A 25,544-nucleotide genomic window follows, 5' to 3' on the forward strand; every position below is an offset into this window, starting at 1 on the left:
GTTGAGGACTTGTGCCCCTTTTGCAATTGCTTGTGTCCCCTTCCCTAGAAAGAGGATTTATTCACCTTCTTGTCAGCTGATTTCAGAAATCTAACCTTTAAAAACACCATACAAGAACTTCACAAGGTAAGAAGGAAATGTTAATTGGTTTTATCCTTTTGTGAAACAATCCATCCAAAGTTAATTAGAATAGGTTTGCTTTTTCTTTGCAAAAATAATCCATAAGAAAGACTGATAGGCAGAGCAAACTGCATCTTGCACAAAGGTGGTAGGATTTAAGTGATTTTGAGCTATGCTCCCAGAACTCAGTTGCCTTCAGGCATCTGTCTGGTCTTTCTCTGTGGATGGCATAATTAGGACTTGAGTGAAAACCCCAGCGGTGAAGCCTGATAAGAAGTTAATCTTCTGGGCACCACGTGGGGCAAGAGAGATGTACCAGAAAGTTCAATTAGCAAAGGCTTCTCATGCTAGGCTGTGTCATAGCATTGCTTGGCACTGATGAACAGCCACTGCGTCTGCTTCCAAGGTGCATCAGTTCAGCAGTGCACAGGTCCCACATACATTACAAGGGGAAGTAGCACAGTGCAAGCAAAGGGCACCACCTGCACCTCACACCCACTGTGCAAATTTCAGAAAAGCAGCTCTGCGCGCCAAGCTCGTAACACTTCTCCGCGAGACCTTCATACTCACAGTGGGGCATATAAATCCTACAGATTCACACACCTCTCTAGTAATAAGATTCAGCTTCTGTGCTTTCAGCCACACGGTATAGACATAAGCTAAGGCACTTTTTACTGCATTTGGGAGTACCACAGAGGGTACTTGTCAATAGGATCTGACTGTAGCTTTCTCAAACCCTCTGACTGAGGTCAAGCAAGCAGAATATGGGTCAAATCCATGTCATCCCAATTACAGACTGAGGCAGCCCAAGACCTACTGGCAGTACAGAACCCAAAAGCATTACAGCAAGCTCACCTCCCCATAGCCACATATAAGAAAAGCGAGAAAAAGATTATGTTTGATTTCCCTCCATCTGTAAAGAATGGAAAATGTTCTTGGCTGTTGGAAAAGCACTGCATATCTGGAAAAGCATGTGCTGAGCACCCATTCTTTGCAAGCCAGAGACTCTTTCTTTTACAGGAGGAAAACACTTCCCTAATAACGAAAGGAATGCTGAGGCCCAGCATCTATGGATCCAACAAACGTCCCTCTTCATCTAGGGATATTTAAGAGCAAAACCCAGTTCCAAGAGGGAGGCAGGACAAGGAAATTGCTCCTGAGGAATTTGACTGGTGTCTCCAGAACAAGTGACTGTGATATGACTACAATGGAAGGAGTTAACAGAAACTGAAATTGTTTTATTAAATAGGTTTGCCAGAATTTACTTATTAAACCTCATTAGTCGGAGACTGTCCTTGTACTCCATGTTCTTACCCAGTTGCTGCCTGCTGCCTGCTGAATAGACGAGGGATGCTGGAGAGATTATTTCTAAGCCCTTCCCCCTTCCCTCTCCCCTCCTCTTCCAGGACCATATTGACAGTCCCAAGGGAAACAGAGGAGAGACAAGGAGAGGGCAGGATCCACCAGCTCTCGCTCAGCATATTTCACCAGCAAGCCCCAGGAGTCCAGAAGAGGAGCTGCCACTTAGGACACTGTCTCCTTTGCAAAGGATCTATTAGCACAACATATATTACATGAACACATATGAATGTTGTCCCCTTCCAGGAAAGGAGAGAAAGAGAAAAAGGAAAGAGAGAGAGATCTCCAGAGCACTATAGCGATTTTTCATGTAATCAATACTGTAAAATACTCCCCAGGTCTTTCTGCTGGATTGTAACTCAGAGGACAGCTGATCAGTTTGCGGCATGTGTACTTTACCTGCGGGGAAGCCAGGCGCCAGGCAGAAGCCCGTGGCACGGTGGTAAGTAACTTCAGGGAACTTCCCTTGCAATTTTTGCAGTTCACTGGCTTGGGGTAATAAATGCCTTTGAATCGTTAGAGATTTTGAATGAAAACAGGGGTTTGTTCCTGAAAGGGGGAAGTAAAAGGGGGGCATCTTTCAGTTGCTTTCCCCCCCACCCCCCAGCTGATAAAATACTTTGCTTTCTGTCTGTGTAACAAAGTTTTCTGCAGGGTGGGCAAATGTTTCCTACGTCTTCTCAGTAATTTGCAGTGACATGAGACCGAGTTGATAAGAAGAGTCATCATTTATACAGCACTTAACCTCTCAAGGCATTTTAGAAACATCTACTAGCTAATCCGTGCAATGCCCCTGAGAGACAGGCAAAACAAGCATGCAAGTGAAAGGAAGAGGAACTGCAATCTGAGCATTCAAGTTACAGCAATTAGGAACTTTGCATCCAGCTGATGGCAGGTAATTGACCACTCTAACTCTAATAACTATTAAGCAGCTTAGTTGAGTTGGTGTGTATTTAAGGGTTTATAGAAATAAGAAAGCAAAATGATAACCTGTGGAAAACACAGCGTTCTAACGATGACCAAGATCTGCTCAGAGAAGAGACCAATCTGTTCACATTTGGATTTGCAAGCACCCAACCCTTCGCGATAATTATGAATGAGGCTTTAGCTCTCCTCTGTCTGTGTGTTGCCAGACAACCAATGAGGCTGCAAAGCAAATCGCATTCACAGGCTGCAGATTTCAGGAAGAAGCAGAGAGGTGACTTTTACTTCCAAAACAGGCACTTATTAATTTTGTGATTTAGGAAAGTAGCCTGAGGCACCTTTTCTCTTGAAATAACCTATACTATGTTTTCTCCTCCTTCCTGTATCTTTTGGCTGACAGATAACCCTGCTCCGATGCCATTTTGGATGTCCCAGTGAGAACTCTTAGAGATGCCTATTCTCTCCAGAGGCAGTGACCAAGACTACAGTAACATTAGCTACACTTCTTGTAATTCCTTGAGCCACTTCCTTCCTGTCTCCGTTGAAACCCCTTCTGTCAAAGGGGTCCATTACCAAAGGGCCAGGAGGATTTACCATCCTGATCAAGTCTCTGCAGTCGATCTAAAGACAGAGATCATGATTAATGTTGGAGGCATCAAGTACCTGCTACCTTGGAGTACTTTAGATGAATTTCCCCTGACCAGACTGAGCAAACTTAAGTTTTGCAGCAGCTATGAAGAAATAATTCAGCTGTGCGATGATTATGATGAAGACACCCATGAGTTCTTCTTTGACAGGAACCCCAATGCTTTTGGGATGATTGTCAGCTTTCTAGCAGCAGGGAAGCTGATGCTCTTAAGCGACATGTGTGCCTTGTCTTTTCAGGAGGAGCTGAGATACTGGGGGATTGAGGAATCCAACTTGGAGAACTGCTGCTTTCGAAAACTATTTCAAAAACTGCAGGACTTGGCTGAGGTACGCAAGGAAGAGGAGCTTCGGAGGAGCAAAGAAGCTACATGTGTCTTGGATGAGAAAACCAAATTTGGACAGTTTATGAACAGACTCAGAGATATGGTAGATAATCCCCAGTCAGGACTCCCAGGCAAAGTCTTTGCTTGTCTCTCCATTCTCTTTGTGGCCACCACAGCTGTAAGCCTTTGTGTTAGCACAATGCCGGACTTAAGAGCCGAAGAAGACAGGGTAAGTCAGTCCTTTTTAACTGGTCTAACTATAGAACTAGAATAAATTTGTCTGTCTTACTAGGCATAACTCATTAAAAAGATTAAAAAGATACAGAAAATCCACAGCAATGAGGTTCAAAATTGTCGATGGTAATTAAACAGTCTATAACAGAAAATCCAACAGTGGCTTAAATTAGTTCTGTTATTTTCAAAGTGATATTCAATTAAGAATAATGTTAAAAAAGTATTTTACTAATTGTTAGCTAAAATACAGAAAAGAGCTTCTGGACAGAAGAGATACTGCAGCTCTCTAACATAGCATTATTTTTCCTTCTCAAGAAGCAGTTGCTAGTGTTAGTTACATTAACTTGTTAGCACCGAGACTCTCAAACTGACATTGTGGAGTTTTCTCTTCAACATGCTTTACTCTCTAGTTACCAGCAATCTCTTGTTTGGACACATCAGCTAAAGAAATATTTCCCTCTGACATCTTTACTTTTAAAATAGCTGGGTATCTTCCCTTGTGATAATACAGTCAAATCTTAATAAAGAGGAAGAAATATTCATTAATGTTTATGATGTTGCATAAAGATTAAAGGATGAGACAGATGAAGTATTTTCACAGATACTGATACTTAAAAGCTGTGCCTCCAAAAATCATAATTCCAAGCTAACAGAATTCTGTATTTGCCCACATATATATGTACATATTGTAGGAGTAATGCCAAATACTAGCTGAACTACTAACTGCATTTCAACCTTTTTCAAGTAAGTCATCCACATTAATTCAAGGCAAATAAATCAAGCCTGCATCATATATGAGGGATCTTCTCTATTACATTGTTGTATTTCAGCACTTTAAAGATTTGTTATTCTAACAATAAAAGAGGAAAGTAACAATCCAAAGTTATTTCAGATGTAGAAATATCCAAATTCATCAATTAACTTTGACTAACCTCTTTAATGAATCCTGAACTTAATTTGCAAACTGCCCTTCCAAAAGTGTTGAGGAAATCCAGGTCAGGTAAACTCCCTGCCCCAACCACTGCTATAAGATAAGGCGCTCCTCAGAGTATTGTGTATTGATAAATAAAGGCATTTTTACCTTTATAGCACAGCATGGTGTGCACGATACAAAAATCTGTATGTATTTTATTGCTCAAACAGTAAGTCAAAGCAGCACAGTCATGGTAAAGGTATATCATGATACTTGATGTTTTTGAATAAAACTAAAAACTTGACAGAAGGCTGAAATTTAAGATCATTCCCTGTTTCATTTAACCCCTTGAATATTAACTTACATTTGCATAGGAAGACTATTACCTTTCAGTAATGTCTGGTGCTCTTGCAGCCTTTCCTTGGCAGGAAAAACTGTAACTGTTCCAATGCTTCTTTCAAGGCAGTGCTTTAAATATAGAACATCCTTCTTACAGCTAGATGTAAAAACATTACAAACTCTGCTCCAGCAAGTGCTTCCTACTAACTTTGTTAATGCAAGTAGCCTGATGCATTTTAACTTAATTTCCCAATCACTGCAGAAAAAGCTTTTATAAATACTTTTCATGCAAAAGAACAAGCACAATGTTTCAGAGCTCAGTTAGGTGTAATATGTTGTGTGTTTTAAAAATAATTAACCATATGTTAGAAAGGGAAGCATGTTGAGGGTTATATTTGGTAGCTGCAGTGTAGCTGCTGTTCCTGGATTTCCTATAAAACACAGATGACATTACTACTTAGAGATTTAGATTTGCATAGATATCACTACTTTAAAAGCAAGCAAACTAGACTGAAACAAGCTCAAAAGATGGAATGTTTAAAGTGCAGAGGAGAGGATGAAGGATGGACTTCAGCAAAGGACCACATTCATCCAAACATTTGGAAACATTACATAATTTACATTTACAGCACCAGTCTAAAGCACTTTGTCATTGTGTCCAAGAAGCACAGAACAGAGTATTGAAAGTGCTATTATTTTAATTGTTTAAAATTATGCCAAAGACAATATAGGGGAAAACACGAGACAAAATACTCATACTCTTGTGGAAAAGTAGAGAATATGAGCTACTGAACAGTAGTTTTTCCATCCCTAGGGATTTTCTTACTGGCATCTCAAAGGAGTATTTTAGCTAGAACTGGACAAATAACTCAGAGAAATTAACTGACTAAAAATACTATTACTTGGTTGTGGCTAAGTCATACCCACACAAAGTGCAACTCTATGTTGATCTGTAAGTCAAAATTGTCCACTGGCTGACCTCTGAAAGTGATTCCAAGATGGGGTCACATTTACCAGTATCCTGGGACAGGCATGCAGAATCTGAAATTTTTACTTCATGGGCTGAACATAAAGATCACGTAATATCTCTTTGCTCAGTGTCAGAAAATAGTCAAATTCCTTCAATAAAGTTTCTGAACAACCTGTAATTCCACATCTGAATTCAAAGATGCCCTATCCTGAGGTTTATCCATTTCTGAGTTAAAGCTTGGCAAAACCTCTGAGGTAAATGTGCTTACAAGTACTGCAAGGATCCATTTTCCAGTGTCACTAACACTGGAAATCGAACTTACCTATTCTGAAATACAAATAAAAAAGACTTTACCTCTGCTGTATATGTACCACTCTAGGGTCCTTTTTCTCATCATCACAGCCACATTAAAAGAGTGAGAACTGGCTGGATTCCAGCTCAAGAAGGATCAGAGTCAAAAAAAAAAAAAAAAGAGAGAAAAAAAGAAAAGGAAAAATAATACAAGGTGACTTCCACTTCACTCAGAGTCTTGGCTGATCCCACCCTGCAGGCACATGAAATCACTTGTCCTTTTATTAGCTGCTAAAGCAGGTCTGCTTAGGAGGGAGAATAGCTGCCTGGGCAGGCAGAAGAGCAAACAGGAGTCCTCACCACCTGAGGGAAAAGTGAAAACTCCGGTCTCGGGTCTCCAGGAGAGGGATGGCAAGGAGCCAAGGCAAGAGCAACCACATCAGGGAAGCCCAGTCACCCTGGCAACCAGAGGGGAGGGAAGGAGCCATCTCCATGGGCAGCAAAAAAGGGAGGGGAGGGTTAGCTTAAAGATAGGAATACAGCCAAAAGTAAAAGCAAGAACAAGTTATTATAATCGATAGCATGCACACGCTTCAGAATATGTCAGATGACATTTAGGAGCCTCCTCGTTAGAGATATGAAAAAGCAGAGAGATGGGTAAACAATTCTGTAACTACATCTCTCATAAGCAACCACCATGAATTCCAACCCAGAGCAAACAGCCCCAGGAGAAGGAGGTGAAAAGTTAGGGAAAACTCTAGAGCAGTAAATATATAGCTCTAGTGATCTCAAGTTCAAGTCTGACCACGAAAGAGATATACAAAAGGATTTATCATACATGATGCTAAGGAAACAGGACTTATTAGTAACAAATTATGTTATTTGGGCATAAAACAACTGGAAATGTCACATTCTTTAATGACAATACATGCTTATCTGGGATATTTGGAGCTGTTCTTTACGGACACCAAGCTGTCTTCAGTAAGGAAGCAAATGTAGTATCACCAAAATGTAGTAATCAAGGCACAGGTGTATGCAGAGATAGAAAAAAAGGTACATTTGGAAGTGAGGAACTCTGTTTATTATGGATCTGAATGGGTAGCCTGAAAGAACCACAGATCTGAAGCACAGACCACACAGGTAGGATAGGAAAGCTGAAGTGACAACATTTACCAGTATTTCTCTCAAACGAAGGAATTAAAATCATCCCACTAGAGACAAGGCAAAAGTTCCATCAAAGTCCCAGTCCCACTTAAAAGTTATAACCAGGATCCAAGAGGTGTAACTGAAATAGTTACTGCTCAGCACATCTAACCCAAAGGAAAAAAACATCATTACATCAGAGAACTACAGAATAAAACCACTGTAGAAAAGCCTGGACGGGGGACTGCTTTGAAGCACTCTTGGGATTTTCCTTAGGAAGGGATTTTTCTTTTAATGGGTCCCTAAAACTGGCATCCTCGAAAGAAATGACTCAGCAGAAAGGATATAGCAAGGTCTTTTCTTCAGGAAGGAAAGCACATTAAGGTCAGGGGGGAAAGGAGAAAAAGAAACCTCAGACATTTTGATTCCCTGTCCCTTAGCACTGGTAACAACCAAATCATTTTCTTCCAGTGTAGATGGCTCCCAAAAAATCACATTACGTGATGTTGTATGAAAGTGTGGTTTAAAAGAGAAGGAAATGTCTGTTCTTTCTTCTCCCTGGTGATCAGTGACAGGTCAGATCTCATTACTACTAATTTTTGTATTTGCTCTTAACTGACCTTGAGAAGCTTGTAATTGCTTTATGTACTGCATATAACCTAATGAAACATAACCGACATAAGCTGCAACCAGTTTTGTCAGATCTAATGATTTTATCTTTAAACTTAGAATATTCATTTTTTTTAAAGCTTTCATTCCTGGAGCCATTTGATTATGTGAAAATCTGTTTTCTTATAAAAGAGTAAGTTTTTACTCTGTGGTTACACTGAGAATCCAGAAAACAGAGGGAAAGCACCCAATACCTAATATAACCATTTAAAAATTATTTTTTCATTCTCCACCATTATTCTGGAGGCTTGACTTACATTTTCAATGTTTGATGTCGCTGATGTTGTCTCTGTGATACTAAATCCAGCATATTTGGCTTGTACACTAGAGGAAATTGCCGAGAAACATAGTTTCTTTAAAAGTGGAGTAATTTTACATGAAAGGGGAAAAAACCCAATTTATTGGTCTTACTGTGAAGAGAAAGAAAATCAGACAAGGTATTTGTTTCATTGGGTTACCATTGCTGCAGCTAAACGCATTGCTTATACAAATTCACATTGACTTGTATCTAGCCAGTTCAGCACGTGAAGATATGCTTGCAAGAGGTATATCCTCAGTATTCAAGCTATTAAATCCATTACAAAAGCTTTAGAACTTAAAGCCCCAAGCCTGCCCATAACCTGCAGATAACATTAAATATCTCTAATACACTTATCAGAGGAAAATCCAAAGAACTTGGGAGTTGCTGGAGGAGATAATAATCCATATGGAGAGTGTCGGTGAGAGGGCTGTAACCCTAGTTCTGTTGCTTATGTAGTCTGCAAAGATAAGACTCCTCATCAAAGTGTAATTCAGCCAACTGTTAGAAGCAATCACCTTCAGTAAATTGAATTTGACAGCCAGATTTTGACAGATACTGCTGGCTACCATTTGTATAGCTTTTAAATAAGGGGGTCTAAATAATGATCAAAAAATAATTTTCTAGCTGATTACTCAGGGCAAAATGATTCCCGCTGAAAAATATCTTTTATCAATGACTGTTACAGAGTACTACTAACAAACTGGGGCACTATGCAGAATATACCTGAAAAGCAGTGGTGTTTTACAGTAACTCAGTGTTCAAACTTACCTTCTAACACAAGCATACATCACACAAAGCATGGCCCAGAATGACTTGCTCTATTGCAAAGATATTAATGAAATCCTGACTTTCAGAAACAGTTCTAATGCTCGTTTAAAAGTGCAAGACTATAAAGGCGTATGTGTACATGCATATCTATAAATACATTGGTATATACATATGACTTGAAATTACTTGGAACAAAATAAAGCTGGATGTGCTTTGGTTTTATTGCATCTGCTCAGTACATTTTTCTGGGTTCTTATCAGGACATTTACTGTGGATACTCACTCTCCTAAACTATTTAGTCATCTAGAAAAATTCTGATTTCTTCTAACCATTTCAATTAGCAATAGAAGTATTGCAGCATTTTAAAGTAGTAAACTGTGCTTCACTGAAGCATCAAAAAACTCCCTTCTACTAGGGTATACCTGGCACAGTAGAACCCAGCTAATTTATTTGTTCCATGGATTGAGTTAGTTAAATTGATAACAATTGAAGAAAAATATTAAATAAGAAGCCAGACTGGAATCAATTTCAGAGGTCAGCCAGTGGACAATTTTGACTTACAGATCAACCCCAAGATGGGGTCACATTTACCAGCATCCTGGGACAGGCATGCAGAATCTGAAATTTTTACTTCATGGGCTGAACATAAAGATCACGTAATATCTCTTTGCTCAGTGTCAGAAAATAGTCAAATTCCTTCAATAAAGTTTCTGAACAACCTGTAATTCCACATCTGAATTCAAAGATGCCCTATCCTGAGGTTTATCCATTTCTGAGTTAAAGCTTGGCAAAACCTCTGAGGTAAATGTGCTTACACAGAAATCAGAATATGCAAGCCTGGGACTTTGAGATTATATATATATATATATATAAAATAATAATTGTTTTATGGGATCTGCCTTTTTTTGAGGTTTGCATGTACTTTCAATAACATCAAAAGCTTTGACCTTGAAATTGTACCATTATGTTGAGACTCTGATTTCATAGTTCCACATTATAAGTAACTGTCTTCCAAGTATCCGCAAACAGAATTACATCTTTCAGCATTAAATGCAACACGCACAATACTGATGAAGTTCACATTACTTAAGCCCTGCTCTACATAACCGTTGAAGGGCACCAGCTGGGGTAGATGCTGCTGACCATCTGTGCCTCAGCTTACCCTCACTGCCACAGAAAACAATTTTCTTCAGCAAGTCAGGACACTCCAGCGAGTAAATGGATTCTGCATGGTTTTTAAAAGCTGGCTCCGCCAGTACAAGGTCCAATGTTCAGAAAGCACAATTAGACATTATTAGTTTGCCTTATGTTCATCCAGTTTGGGCTGCATTCCAACCGCACTAAGTCTCCTGGCTTTGCACGCCATCCTGGGGGGACACCCAGCTGTTCTAGTTGCTCTGCAATGGGCAGTCAAGCAGCTGCTACTCAGTGTGCCAGCACATGTGTTCCTCACTGGGAACCATGCTCTCTTTTCCTTTTTGCTTCTTACAAGTTTGTAATACTTACAATAGGAAAAAAATCCTGTTCTCTTTCCTCATTTGAACCATCTCAAGGGGTTCAGCACAGAGGATTGCTTAATAAATGCCTTCTTTGGCAAGGTGGGTATTTCCTCTGAGAGAGGCACTCTGTCTTTGGAAAATGCTATTTGAAATCTATGCATCCTCCAACTTCACAGCAATAATGCAACAAGTATTAAATATATATAACCACCCAAATTCATATATGCTTTAGAAATTCCTCTCTGAACTGAAATCTTTGGGGACTCTTCAGTCTACTGCTGCAGACAAATTCACAATCTGGTATTCTAATTCTAAGCAAATCTAATTGCTAATTTCATTGCAGCATCAAGGGTATGAACTACATATGTTGTGTTTATTCCCAGTGTCAGCACCTCCTATTAGCGCTAGTATTTTCCCTTATAACAGATTCAACCTGTACTACACAGGTACAATAGCAAGTTGTGACTTCTCTGTTCTGTAAGGAACTTACAATGCAGTGAGGAAAGCAGCAGCAAAGAAACAGTAACTGGGCAAATGATTTGACCAGCAACAAAACTGGAAATTGAAGGTCATCCTCCTAAATCCTGGATAAATACCTTGTCATTTTGACTATATTTTTCTTCACAGTTACAAAATGAAGTCTGTTTAATTTCTTACTAGAAAAACAAGAAAAGGAAAAGATAAAACTTCCACATCTTTCTCCTAACACAAACACTCCAGGGTCACCAATTGGTTTAAATCAAATTCAGATTCTTCAGACTGATTCTCATGGTGTTTGCAGAATAAGGACCCAAGCTTAAAAATTAATTGAAATATTTTATTTTAGTTATACTTCTGCCCCAGAGGATATAATTATGTGTTTTATACAGAGATCATAATTTCTTTCTGTGTTCTTTCTAATGTCCACGTTAATATAATCCCAGTATTAGCTTAGTTTCCTCAAATGTACTAGTCGTAGTAATTGTTTTCATAAGTCCAGACTTTCCCATAAAGCAAAGTGAGTGGGAAATCGTTCTGTGATCAGAATAGGCAGCACTCCTGTAACAAGCTCATCATTCTGTAAATCAGGTTCCAGTCTCTTTCTCAGCAGGCTGTAAACCTTTTGACTTTATTGCATCAGTCTGTGACCATAAATCCAGGTTCTGAAGTGATCCATAACACAGGGTTTTCAAGTTCTCCCCAACCATCATTTGATTCACCGGAGCATGGTTTAATTATTCAAATAATAGCGGCAATGCAGTCACAGTGATTCAGCAGTACCTGCAGCACTGCAGCTGGATCCCACAGCTCCAGGTATGCAGGGAACACAGACTGGCACAGCACTTCCTAACAGTCATCATTTTACAGCCAAAAAGGATTTCTCCCCCATACCTGTTCACCTCCTGCTCCAGACTGGGATGAGAACAGCCTGGAGCTGGTTAGGGATCTCTGTTCCCTACCCCAAGGTCTTGGTCTGCCCCTGCTCCTACCTAACCACTCTCTAGGCTTCTAGCCTTACCCTGCAGACCTACCGCCTTGGGTTTGTGGGCAGGCAAGAGCAAGAACCAAAGCTTGTTTTTGCACTATTACATGAGCAGATTTTTTTTTTTTTCCTCCCACAGAGGGGAGGGAGAAGCTGTAGACCAGGATGCACTGCCCGTGTAGTAACCTTGAGAAGTGCAAAAGGCTGGAAAACAGCTCCCTGCCCAGGAAATGTCAACCTTGGGCTTAGAGAGGAAAATTCCTGTGAGTTTTGCTTCTAAATCCTCCACATAGAGGGCTAAATGTTTTTCCTGTGAGTGGGCCAAAAGGCCAGACTGCAAGAAGAGCAGTCTCGCTGAGATAAGCCTCTCTACTAAGTGTTGGATAGCACAAGCAGGCAGAAGGCAGGTAGTCGGCCACCGTACAGACTGATCCCATCTACTACCACTTCGGTAGACACCAGCCTATGTCCACAAAACAGCGTGTGGATCAGAGGGAGGGATCTGAGCAGTTACTGGCCATACTACCATGTGCCAAACAAAATCTGGACCTGCCAGGGTAGGTTTAGCAGATGTAAATTGTGACCTTGCATCAGCCACGGAGCCAGGCACGTTTCTGGTGTGAAAGATGATGTTCTGGCAGCCTATCTTTTGACTGCAGTGTTAAGCAGGTCCAGGTCCTGCGTTTAAGGAAACTCCTTGGGCTTCAACAGGAGTCTGAATCAAGAGCAGTCAAACATAGTCCTTTAGGAGTTCCTTCCCCGCTTTGTTTTGAGACTGTTCAGTAATATGTGACTGAACACCAAAACGGCCTTTACTTGGAAGCAATCACTACTGCATCAAAGGTGGATCTAGCTGGGAAGAGGTTTCAGATCCTTCCTGTGCATCACTCCTTTATGGCAATGAGCCAGCTGGTTTCCATAAATGTACCCTGGGAACAACAGTCTTTGCATACAGTGGTTCAATCATGACTTCCAGCTGGGTTCAAGAACTGTCAACTTGGCTTCTTAAATACCATCAGTTGCCTTTCTCATAGGTACGCTGTATAAGCAACACATACGATTGCAGATGTACATGTTGATTTCCACTCTAAAGCTTTGAAAATATTAATCTCTGTAGAGGTGACATGATTCTGAAGTAATCCATATACTGATCGATCAGTCCTTATTACCAAAGTGTTCTACAAGTCTTGGTGCAACTTTTGCCATTTAACCAGGAAACACATAATCTACTTGACACAATAAACACTTAAAATAACCAACATCATCACAAACGGTGTTAACCAGGAGGCACAGAAAGGTCACGAGAAATACTGCAGGTTTGCCTGTCTTACATCTCAGACTCCACCCTATCTACAGATTGTGGGAAAACCCAAATTACACACCACGGGAATGGGTTCGGAATGCTGCCAATGAACTTCCACTTAGAGTCAGGCACACCGGGGGCAGAAAGTTCGTACTTATCCAATTCCTATTCCAATACAGCTGCACCACTACATTTCCAACGTAATGGGAATAACAGGATTTCTTTCCCCATTTTTCCTCAGGTTAAGAGGAACTTCACATGCCTCCTCTGATATGTTCAGATAGTTTCAGTTCCCTTTTTTAGACTTGAGAAATCGCTTTGAAAGGATTCATTTGGAGTTTTGGGTTTTGTTAAGAATCAATAACACTGCATGAAGAGCCCATGGCCACAACACGGAGTAGGTGGGGACGTAACACCCCTTTTCAGAAAAGTGCCAAACTTTGCTAGCCTGCTGCTAAGTAGCCAGCCACTTCCTTGCCATCAAAACTGTGCCACTGATTCTCAGGGTGCTCTCCAGAGGATGAGAAAGAACAGATGTGTTCCAGTAGATACTGGTGATGGGACCAGAGGTAAAACCTGACACCCTTTCTATCAACGTGCAACACAGCCTTCAGCTGCCAACAGGCCAGACAGGCTCGGGTTCAAATGCTCAGAATCCTCAGTTTTATAACAGAAGCATACTGAAGTGTGTGATTTTCAAAATATAGATTATCATTGTTTTACATTTGCTTCAGCATTTTTGGAAAAATGCCTTACAATGGACTAAAGGGTAAATATCCACTACAAAAGGTATTGGGGTAGATCTTTGGCAGTAGGAAAGTAATTGGCAAATCGGGTAACGATTCAGAACAGGTTTTCCAGAGGACATTTTAATCATAAAGTATCTTAGAGTGCAACCAAGGGGGACACAAATGGTCAGCACAGAGCAGACCCTGAAGGCTGAAGAATAGTTCCTTGGTGTTCTCATCCAGTTATCTATAGATAATAATTTTTTTCTTGTCTAGAAATTGTAACAAAGTAAGTTGCATCTGAAAACCAAGGTGGATGGGCAAAGATATACATTATGCAGGGGAAATTCTGATTCAGTCTCTCTGGGCATTGCTACAATTATTGATGCACGTAAAGATATTATTTTCACTAGATGAGATTTATATCTCTTGTAAGATTGGTTAGTGCAGCATAACTCTGAGATCTGATTTTGTTTATTATCCTAGATGTCATTAAACTTTGACTAATGTTTCCTGGTAAACTAAGACGGCACTTGGCTAGGAAAGTTATCTTATTTATTTTGTGAGCGGTACATATCTCAAGTTAATTTAGCTTGAATTCACTGTTAGTGAATAAATCTATTTTCTGTAAACCCACCTGTGCAATTGAGGTCTGAGATTTAGCTGCCACACATTACCCTGGGCAGTCCTGGCCTTGGAGGTGCTGAATTCCTGAACCTCAAACCCCTTCCAAAAATGGTACTCCAGGAAAGCTGCAGTAATGCTTACCAGAGTCACACAATTTCTCACTATTGGAAATATTAAATTCCAAGCATTATTCCTGCATAGATCCAACCTGTTTAAACTTTTTTAAAGACTGCACACAAAAAAAGCAAAGTTCATTGAGTTCTTGATCATAAACTGTATATAAATTTGACTATATAACCTACAGCTCACCTACACTTTAAAAATGTAGACTTGGTCCTTTCCACCTTCAAAAGGAAAAGGGCCAGAGAAAGGCAACAAAGATGAAACAACTTCTCACAAGGACTAAGGCAGACAGAATCCCTCAAGATGGGAACAAGCAACAACAGCAGCTGCAACAGAGGTGTACAAAATCACAAAAGGCAGGAAATGAGCAAATGTCAACTGAGCAGCCAGCCTTCCTTCCAGTGACAGTGCCTACAGGCCTCAGATGAAACTAAAGGGAACCTAGTTCAAAGCAAAGAGGTGAGTCTCCATGCAATAGGCAGCAGACAAAAGAATGGCCAAACTTTATAGAAGAACAACTCAGTTTGCTTACATGAACGCCAGCTTCAGCTCAGGAAGCTCTGCAGTGGAAAACAGAAGCTGGAAAATTTGCCTTGGGCATTTGTTTTCTCAGGCTGTTAGAATGGGACACTGTGCTAACTGGCCTCAGTACTGCTGTTCTTATATTTTATTATAAGTCTATTTTTTCCTATCTAAAGATAAGTTACTAGAAATATCCTAAAATGAGTAATTTTACTGTAACACTATAAACTTTCCAATGTGTAAGAGAACCCAGAAAATGAGCCATTGCCTTATACAGAGGAAGGTAATAATGAAAAGGAAGTACGAATTGCTTATCATTTCTAGTGTTACAGTAGTTTGAAACAACCACTTTGCTTCTTTGAGGTGGTTTATAAATCCAAGAAATCACTCAGTATTTCAGGCTTAGCATATATCTTTTTACATACAAAATATTGTTTCCTTCATTGCTGAGCCAAATGTTCTATTCATATGCAAGATCAATACCAGGCACTCATTTTATTACATATATATCATACATTGTAGAATTTCAGCTAGAGACATAACTCTTGGTAAATTCTTGCATTGTTCAAAAGTAAATCTGCAGGATGAATAAAGTATAAATAGATATTTACTCACTACTGGCTTTGTGGTAACTTCTCTCAGTCAATGATAGCTTGCATACTGATAGACATTATGGTAATCTAAAACATGTCGGAGGGTTTTGTTAAAAAATCCCACCCAAAATGTGTTGCAGTCTGTCATAAATAAAACCTCACCTTCCTCTCATGTTCACAGTCAACACCATACCAGTTTTATAGGTTCCACTACACCATGGTACTTCAGGTGCAAAAATACAGACAGAAGGAGAAAGAAGTCAGTGACAAATTTGACTCAAAGATACAAAAATAAAAGCTCAGAATTCTGCTCTAGTTAATGGCAAGGTCAAGTGAGGGAGTTGTTTGTTGTGTTCTGTGTTGGCAGGCACTGATCACTAGAATTTCCCAAACATGTTTGCTTTTTTCAGAAAGAAGAACCACATAGAAGTCATTGTGGCACAGAAATTCTGTAACTGGCCATTTATGCAAAAAAAATCTTTTCACGGATCAGAGTATCTGGGCCATAATTTGGCAGTTCACTGAAAGTAACTAACACCTAATGGGAATTTAGTGACAACAGCAAATTTGAAATCTACCACTGACAGAGGCATCCGTATTTTATTAAGAACATAGTACTGAAGTCAGTATGTTATTCTGCCTGCTCTTTGGACAACAGTTGTAAGTAGAACATAAATCCCCCTGAAGTCTAAAAATCATCACAAATACTGGGAGAAACAGAAATTGCCTTTGGTACATAGTATTTCCTCTTTTTCCCTTTTAGTCCAATGTTTGTTGCTTCTGAACAGGATGTTTGAAAGGATCAAGAATCTTCAAAGAGACTGACATTAGAGAGGGTTATTCTATATAAACCATATAACGTGTATTACATAATAAATACAAATATTCCTAATATATAAAACATTCACAGACAATTTAACTGGATGAAATCTATCTCCCAGCGTGAAATCAATGAGCACATTCTACATTAAATACCATAGAGGCAGGGTCTTACACTCTCTTTCCAGGCACTGGTGACAGAGAAATAGGTAGAGAAAAAGGCATGGAAGTTCCTGGCAGATGTTGCATACAGACTGAGTAAATCATGGTACGTCTGCACTATGTAATGGAGTGAAACGGCCCTGCTGTGAGATGGTCGCCCAGCTGCATTATTGCTAGGGCTTGAGTTAGTCCCCTCCATACAGAACTACCGTACTGCATGGATAAAACAGTTCCCTCCGGAAGAAATAGGGTTGGGTTTGCTGCCTGCCTTCACGTAACGTAGGTATGTCTGAAGCAACCACATCCTTCTTTTACTGTCTCTTTTGAATAAAACGAAGCACAGAATTCTCTGCATTAGTCACAGTGTCAGAGACTGTGACATTGTCATTCTTTTGTTTGCTACAGCAGAAAAAGGGACTTTGGTTTGAATTGTATGCAAACATTTCTGAAATGTGTTTTGCAAACTATATAAAGAAAAAGTGTGCTAACTAGGAAGAACTCATCATCCTTTACATCCACACCTATGCACAAAGGAAAAATAAAACACACAGTAACATTCCTGAGAAGGACACTTCTGAAAAATGAAATACACATTTAGGAAGCTGGCTGCACAAATTGCTTTTTCTAAATATATATAAGTTTCCATGGGAAATCCTGAGGCAACAGAGGATGGCAAGAAGAAGAAAATCTCCCAACCAGTCCTTACAGTGCTTCACCTTGAAACGTCACACTTAGTTCAAAAGACACCTTAGATCTTAATGGTTAAAATTTCCAGCAAACAAAATTTATTTTCTCATATTTTCCAAGGAAGGAATAGTGAAAGCTACATGACTATCTGAGAGCAATGTCACCTGTAAATGTACAGGGTAAATAAGTAACAGATGTACTGGAAATTCAGCCCAGTTAACAAAAAATAAATCTTGATGGGAACAATGAATAATTCATAGGCCACATCACTATAGAGTGACCACAGGCAGGTCTGTGCAAGTCCAAGGCTGCACCGTACAAATAATTTACAACTCAGAAAAAGAGAACACTGCATAACACAACTGCTGATTGCAAGCAATCTCATCAAGCCAAGTCAGCAGCTCTACAAACATCGATGCACTCCAGGCACTGCCATGGCAATGCCTTCAAATAGAGCTATAACCTGATCCTGTACGCGTAACTCTAGCAGGGCCAAGCCTTCATTACCTTTGTGAAATTTAACTTCAGAGATAAATTATAATCTCGACAGTCTATTGTACAGAAAGAAGAAAAATTCCCAAATGGTGCTACAGAGCTAAACTGCTGAGGGTTAGACAGGGTAAAACATATACATAAGAGGTATGTTACCTGTGGTACCTCAGATAGAAAATTATATAAAAACTGCCTGAACAATAGGACTTGTTACTCCCAAGAGCAGCAGTAATTCTATCACAAGGGACACTAAAAAACCAACACCACATTGCAATGCAGAGGGTAACTGAACATTGGTAATAAGTTTAATTAGTAGTAGGGGTATGTGTTTCCCACGGTGTTTTTACTCAATATTGCTCATGAAATTTGGCTGAGAATGGATAAGACTATATGAGGAACTGTTCCTCTAAATTACTTAATTTCAGAGAAAAGCTATCAGGAAAGATGCATACAGCAGCCCCGACTTCATTCTACAGAGGTTACAAAAACACCTTTCACAAACCAAGGGTTTGCAGTTATTCCCAAACACCACATGGCCACTCTGCTCTCCCCAAAGGAGCCGCTTGTTCTTCATGGATCCTCCTTCCTTCTCCCTCATTCTGCTTGATCTTCTGTGAACGTCACAGAGGTGCAAGTCCCTGTTCAGCACGAATACAAGACAACTTTAACTTTGTTAAGCCTTCACACACCAAAGTTGGAGCTGGAAAGAGCTATTTGCTAAACATTGATTTTTCAATCAGCTTAGAAATCTAAAATGAACATTTGGGTTTTCTGGAACATGCAGTGATAACCCATATTCTGAGTCCAGCCTGAAATTTCAAAGGGTTGAGACACTGGTTGATCCCTTCCTCTGGTTCCCAGTTACAGCTGAGATTTCTCATCACCAAAAATTCAAACCCCATACATTTCATATGCCAGTGTTTTGATAATGTGCTCAGCAGAGAAGAGCACACAAGACTGCTTCAAAATTAGCCAAAGTCCATGAAAGACTTGAACTGGTTTGGGATTAGAACTGTAATCCAAATGTTTGCACCGATGTAAGAACTTAATGTAAATAGCAACATGCCACTGGTGGAAGTCTTCAATAAACTAATTCACAATGCTTAAAAGCAAGAAAGCAGCATCAATCCAATCACAAGACCAGGTTTCTTAAGAACATATTAATTCTCTGTATAGGTACTGAAATGTATTTATCAATAGGATAGATAGGGGGTATAAGAAAGCAGTGACACCAGTATTTAAAAACAAATATTGTTTTTAAATTTTCAGAGGGAGGTGTCCCGCTGCTAAGCAGTACATGCTACTTTCATCATTATTTCTTATCTTCTATAAGGCAAAAAATGGTGGCAGGACCTGGTTTGTTTTCTGCCAGTTGGAATACAGTAAGCAGATACTTGTGCATATGAAGGAGGCAGCACGTACACCTGCCCCTGTAACTGATGCACACGTTAGCTCACTCTTTGGATGGATGTAACCTAGTGGCTGCCCATCACTGAAGGACAAAGCTCAATGTAGTCCCTTACTTACTCAAATAATTGCAAGTCAATTTATATTTGCCTCTTTGTTTCACTGGAATAGGCCAAAAGAAGTTTCATTTTTTAAGCTCAGCTCAGGAAAATAAACAGTGAATCCGAAGTAGTTCAACTAAAGAATTCCTTTGATAAAGCCAAGAAAATATTGCTTGTAGCATGTGGCCTCAATACTGGGAGAGGATTCTTCAAGGCTAGTTTCACCTACTGGGTGGATATTTATTTTCCTTTAGATTAAAACATTTGCATGCACAGAAAGAAACAAGATTTATATATGGCATAACTGAGCCAAAGATCCAGATGCCTTAATGAATATCTCTGAACCACTTTTAATTGCACCAGAGAACACAGCATTTCTGAAAGCGTCATGCATTGAATAGCACCAGAAGTTTACAGAGACATTCAAACATCAATCTTTTGGTTGAAAAGAAGCTGATTTTTGTACAGGTTTATAAACCAGTCGTGTTTAAATTAATCTCTGTTTGAGAGCAGAAAGTGGGACTTCTTTGGGTCTTACAGGCCGCATGCCAAGACTTCATACAGAGACGAGTTTCATTCCTTTAGACTGGAAGAAGAAACATAATAAGAATAGGCACGCAGATATATCTGTTCATTCAGATATTTCACATGCTCATTATTGTCTATACACATTTGAAAGATGGCTGCCATACAACTACCTGCTAGTTGGTATTTGTTTATTTCTGATACCAGTGACTCAAGCAGATCCACATTGCTGCTTCTTTCATGGTTTTAGATGCTGGTTCAGAGGCTGTTTTTTTACTTAATTCTCTTTTTGTTTTGTGTCAGGGCGAGTGTTCGCAGAAGTGCTATTACATCTTCATCATAGAGACCGTTTGTGTGGCTTGGTTTTCGCTGGAGTTCTGCCTCCGCTTCGTTCAGGCAAGGAGCAAGTGTCAGTTCTTCAAGGAACCCCTAAATATAATTGACTTCTTGGCTGTTTCACCCTATTACGCTTCCCTCATCTTCTCAGAGGATGACTCAAATGAGGAGGACGACAGGCCAAGCAGCAACACATATTTTGAGAAGGTTGGTTTGGTGCTACGGGTTTTACGTGCCTTGAGGATCTTGTATGTAATGCGCCTTGCCCGACACTCCTTGGGTTTGCAAACTTTGGGCCTCACAGTTCGGAGAAGCACACGGGAATTTGGTCTGCTTATACTCTTCTTATGCGTGGCTGTCACTCTGTTCTCTCCCTTGGTCTATCTCGCTGAGAATGAATCTGGGAAGGTGCTTGAATTTACAAGCATACCTGCTTCTTACTGGTGGGCTATCATTTCAATGACCACTGTGGGGTATGGAGATATGGTACCACGGAGCGTCCCAGGCCAGATGGTGGCTCTCAGCAGCATCCTCAGTGGGATTCTCATCATGTCTTTCCCTGCAACATCAATATTCCACACTTTCTCCCATTCCTACTCGGAGTTGAGAAAAGAACATGAACGACTGCAGTCTCGGCTAAACAGAGTAAAAAATGCCAATCACTCTGGTGAAAGTGACACCTTCAATGAGACAGACAGCTTGATCCTGGAGGACCAAGCATCACCAATTAAATACATTTACAGAGGGAACTAAGCCTGGTTGTGAAGCACTCCCAAGAACTTGAATAGAAGTATACACAAATGTACATCAACACAATATACAAAGCAAAGCAACAGCATAGGTTACAATGCTATTCTTCTCTGCCAGCATAGGTATAATAAGCAGTCAAGCCAACGCAGCTAGCTCCAACACATCATTATGGAGCTGGATGTTCTGAGAATATCAAAAGTCAGAGTTTATTCAATAATAAATATTCATTCTTCTCTATGACTAATAAGAATAAACGTTGTCACTGCCAGTGATGTATCTTGCTGAAGCTGAACACCTAATACTGAACAAGTAACAAAACAAAACAGCTTCTGTTGGCACAAATACACTTGTTATTTTATTTGCCTTTCAGTCTCCGATGTTCTTACAATTAACACATCTCAAGCCAAGCATTAGAATGCGTTCTTTCAGGGCTATGCACCAGTGTTCTTTATACAATGCTCATCACCAGGCATACAGAAGAAGCCTCAATACAAATCTGAATTCTGTATCTAAAGCCACTAATAAGCTTGAAATAAAAGCACTGTATATGAAAGCTTTCAAAGTTTGCCTGTAGCCAGATGATCAACCTATAAACAACAACTTGCACTGCTACTGTATAAAACACCTAATATTTGCAAGAGAATTCGCTTGAAATGCAGTTGGGGTCTGCAAACTGTAAACATTTCATACTAGACAGAAAAAGTTTTCAAACTTCCTTTTCATATACTTATTTAAAATAATAATGAAGAATAAAAATAATGAGGAATTAAAAAAGCTTATTGACCATACTAAAAAGAGTTGGTGTTATCTTTTTCACTGAATGGTGATGGCTTGTCTGGAAGAAAGATGAAAAATAGACGTACTGAAAATGAGATGATAGCTCAGAAGTATCCAAGGCTACAAATAGGAAGGAATGAGGTGAATGACTGCCAGAAAGGGAGCCATTCCTAATGCAAATGGGAGACATCCCTTTTGGGCTATCCGAGCGTAGCCAGAAGAGAGCAATAGGACTACACAGAAGTCAACAATGGTACTTCATGGGAGAGCCTAGATGATCTTTCACAATTCAGCCATTCAGATGCTGTGAATGCAGTTAGTGAGAGCGACACCAAGACATAAAGGCCAGGTCTGTGCAAACACCTGTGTGGTTTAGGGTCTGCATCAGCTCACAGGTCCTCAGTTTGTAAGCAGTCCTGCTGATACCCACAGAACTTTGACATGCTGAGTGTTGGGTACGTATTTAAGTACTGAGATGAATCAAGGCCTAAACTATTTTAAAATCAGAATTTCAGCTTTCATTGTTCCATTTCTTAAGCCTTACCAAGGCCCCCATGACCTTGTGATGGAGCAAAGCTCAGTGAAGTGACCACTTGGTTCCAGTTTCCAGCAGGCACCATTCTTGCACAGCGTGGTGCAGGCTGGAGCCCCAGGTGCACTTCCAGGCATTGTGACCCATCTCCCACGTGGATGTCCAAACACAGGCACTTGCAGAATTACGCAACTTCATGCAGGCATTTGGGAGTTTCAGCTTTTAGATGCTATCCTCACTGCACTGCATAGCTTAAGTACAGAAAAGCACAGTTGTTGGCACGATTTGGATCACATGACTCAGATTAAATCTCTTTGAGTTATCTTGCTATTGACCATATGATTTAACCCAGAGAAACTGTGGCAGATTATAGATGGGATGTTACGATACAACTGGAAGGAATCGACACCAGACAACAAGCATTTATATTTGCCATATAAAGGGTGGAATTCCTGCTGGTTTATGCACAGGTCCACCTGATTTTTCTACTGTTCTCTACAGTAGGACTATCTAGATGGCAAACCAGACAAAATCCAACCCTGATCTGGACTATGACCCACACCTCCCCAGGGTTCTATGCATGGTGATACCACCTGCACTTCTCTGGGAGAGTCTGTATTTCTTTACAGTTATTCCAGTAAGGATTACTTAGGAAACCAATTTCATACTGCCACAATACCCAGCACAGTCTACTCCTGCCCCTCTGGTCCTGCAGAGCCAAAGACAGCACTTGCTCCCTGCTGACTGATACCTACTAGAACATGTATCCTGATGCAGAACAGCCACATCTTTTAAAAGACATATCTCCTCCCTGACTTTGGAAATACAAGCAATAGGTAGTGCAACTGATTTGCTTTTTCTAATTAACAGTTTTCTTGCTAGTTCAGGAGTTATTTCAACATGGTCCCACTGAAAATTAGCTCAGCCACATTGTTCTAAACACTTAGATAGCTGGAAAAATATTGGGACTTTTACTGCCCAAGTACTTGAAACTCCAACAGGTTCTGTCAAGTAGGTGGGGTTGTGGACATAATATGCATCCAAATTCACAAAGAATTCCAAACCTTGACTCAGTCAAGCATTTAAGCTTGTGTAAGTTCTTCCAAAACACAGTGCAATAATGTGCTGAAACACGGAGGTAAAAAACACACACACACACAAAAATTCACCGGTGTTTAACAGTAAGTACTTGTACTTTCAGCAGAATTGGGATCATAACATGTATTTCTGTTTCTGACTTTATCCCCTCCTATAGCTGGGTCTGGGCTGCACCAGCTTTGACAGAAAATGTCCTTCATGACTCATTGTGTTACTAGTCGGGGAAAAAAATATGTTGAGAGGAACATTTAGTGCCTGTGTAACTCAACTGAGTAACAAATTCAGAACAAGCAGTTACAATTAACAGATATTGTTGTTGCCAAGATCATATAATTTCATAACCAGACTTAATTAAAAGAGCAGTTTAGGTGCCTGGCATGCAGCTTCTCTCATTTCAAAGCCTATTCCCTGAATCTAAATCCCAGAAGAAGCAGAGGCATAGCACCCATCATCCAGGGGAAACCACATTGTTCAGCCCTCACCAATGCATCACACCTCTTTTCAAGCTTCTAATTTCTACTCTGATAAGGCAACAACTCCTACTGTATAATGAAGGGACCCACAAAACTCCCCACCATGCTGCTTTATTTAGGGAAGTTGATAGATTTCTGGTCTATGGACAGCAGACAGAGTGCGACAGTCTCACATGAAAATGAAGTACAGGATCCTTCCAATAACTGGTCTGACTTGGAACCAAAACACAGTGGATGGGTTTTGATTACAGACTAAATGCAAATTTCTGATGATGTTGCAGTTGCACCAAGGGGTTAAGACCTTTGCTTTGACCTTACTCTCATTGCTTCAGGGATTCTGCAGATTGTTTCAAATTCTCACTGCAGCCCTTGTACCTCCTGGCTATTCTCCAGCTGTTTCTCCTCTTTGACTTTCCTCTGGTAAAGAAGCATTACATAAGGTGGACATATTACTATTTCAGCAATGAACTCCTATTAGTTTCATAGGGTCATTATTTTATTATTCCAACCTACTGTTAAGATGCCCTGAAATTTGCTTTTCATCTGTCTTTGGCAATCTGAAGTTTGCATCCAGTCACTATGATTCATAATATAATCAAAATCACCAGATTTATTATTTAAGTCACAAAAATTCATTGGATGGAATAGTACATTATGTTATGGGTAAACTGCATAAGAATTCACTAAGCATACTGCATATTCTATGCATAAAGTATAGCAGAACTATCTAAAACTTGTACTGGTCAACAGTTTTATTTCAAGCATACTGAAACAGTATTCTGCAGTTATTTTGAACAATTAAGCACATCTGCTAATAGAAATTACACTCAGCATGCTCCCTCTGATTGTATTCCTAATGAAAGACTTTCCCCCCCTTTTTTTTGTTCAGAAAATTATTTTAATACATTGCAGTAATCTATAAATAATGAAGAAAACCTAGAAGGTCAAGGGAATGAAAAGTACAGCACATTCCCTGAAGAAGCATTAGAAAGTTTTTACTTCTACAAGTAATAAATTATTAGCCACATGTTAAAGTTAAAACTTTACAAAGATAAAAGGCTGATACAATACTCATGTTTCCTAAATGGAGTCTGGTTTCTGCATGGTAAAAAGCTAGATATTATAGCACATTTTACTGAAAATATTAAATTCCTTCCCGTGAACTATTTTGCTTCTGTAGCAATGGCTTATCTGAGCTAAATGGGGCTTTCACCACTTCCCTGAGTCCTAGACATGACACAATACCTGGCAAAGCCCTAAGAAACGGGATGAGGTTGTGAATATATCAGGTACTCAATATGGTGAGCTCAACACTGGGTTCTCTGCTGGCCTCTGACATGGGGCATTAAACCGGATTTTCCCAGCCGGCAAAGCACAGAGACTGAGGGAACACTCCTCTCTCCTTAGGGGACACCAGCATCCAGCTCAGCCGAGGTCTGCAGAACTCCCTGACTACTCTGGACAAACTGATGGTTGCATACGGGTTGCAGATCTTGTTAGGAAGCTTCGGTTCTTAATTCGCAATA

General features: G+C 40.0%; 1 protein-coding gene across 3 annotated transcripts; it reads left to right on the forward strand.

The window, feature by feature from the left end:
- The first annotated feature begins 1,552 nt into the window (after nucleotides 1–1,552).
- On the forward strand, nucleotides 1,553–21,920 carry KCNG4 (potassium voltage-gated channel modifier subfamily G member 4). Of its 3 annotated transcripts, none has more exons than XM_040615613.1 (4): nucleotides 1,553–1,921; nucleotides 2,124–2,374; nucleotides 2,804–3,603; nucleotides 20,356–21,920. In XM_040615613.1, the coding sequence occupies exons 3-4, from the start codon at nucleotides 2,854–2,856 to the stop codon at nucleotides 21,139–21,141; spliced, it is 1,536 nt and encodes a 511-aa protein (XP_040471547.1). In that variant the 5' UTR covers nucleotides 1,553–1,921; nucleotides 2,124–2,374; nucleotides 2,804–2,853; the 3' UTR covers nucleotides 21,142–21,920. The 3 variants fall into 3 exon arrangements, with proteins under 3 accessions (XP_040471547.1, XP_040471548.1, XP_040471546.1); XM_040615614.1 differs by having other exon boundaries at nucleotides 2,164–2,374; XM_040615612.1 differs by lacking the exon at nucleotides 2,124–2,374.
- Nucleotides 21,921–25,544: the final 3,624 nt, after the last annotated feature.

This window comes from Falco naumanni, chromosome 15, assembly GCF_017639655.2.
Source record: "Falco naumanni isolate bFalNau1 chromosome 15, bFalNau1.pat, whole genome shotgun sequence".
NCBI lineage: Eukaryota > Metazoa > Chordata > Aves > Falconiformes > Falconidae > Falco > Falco naumanni.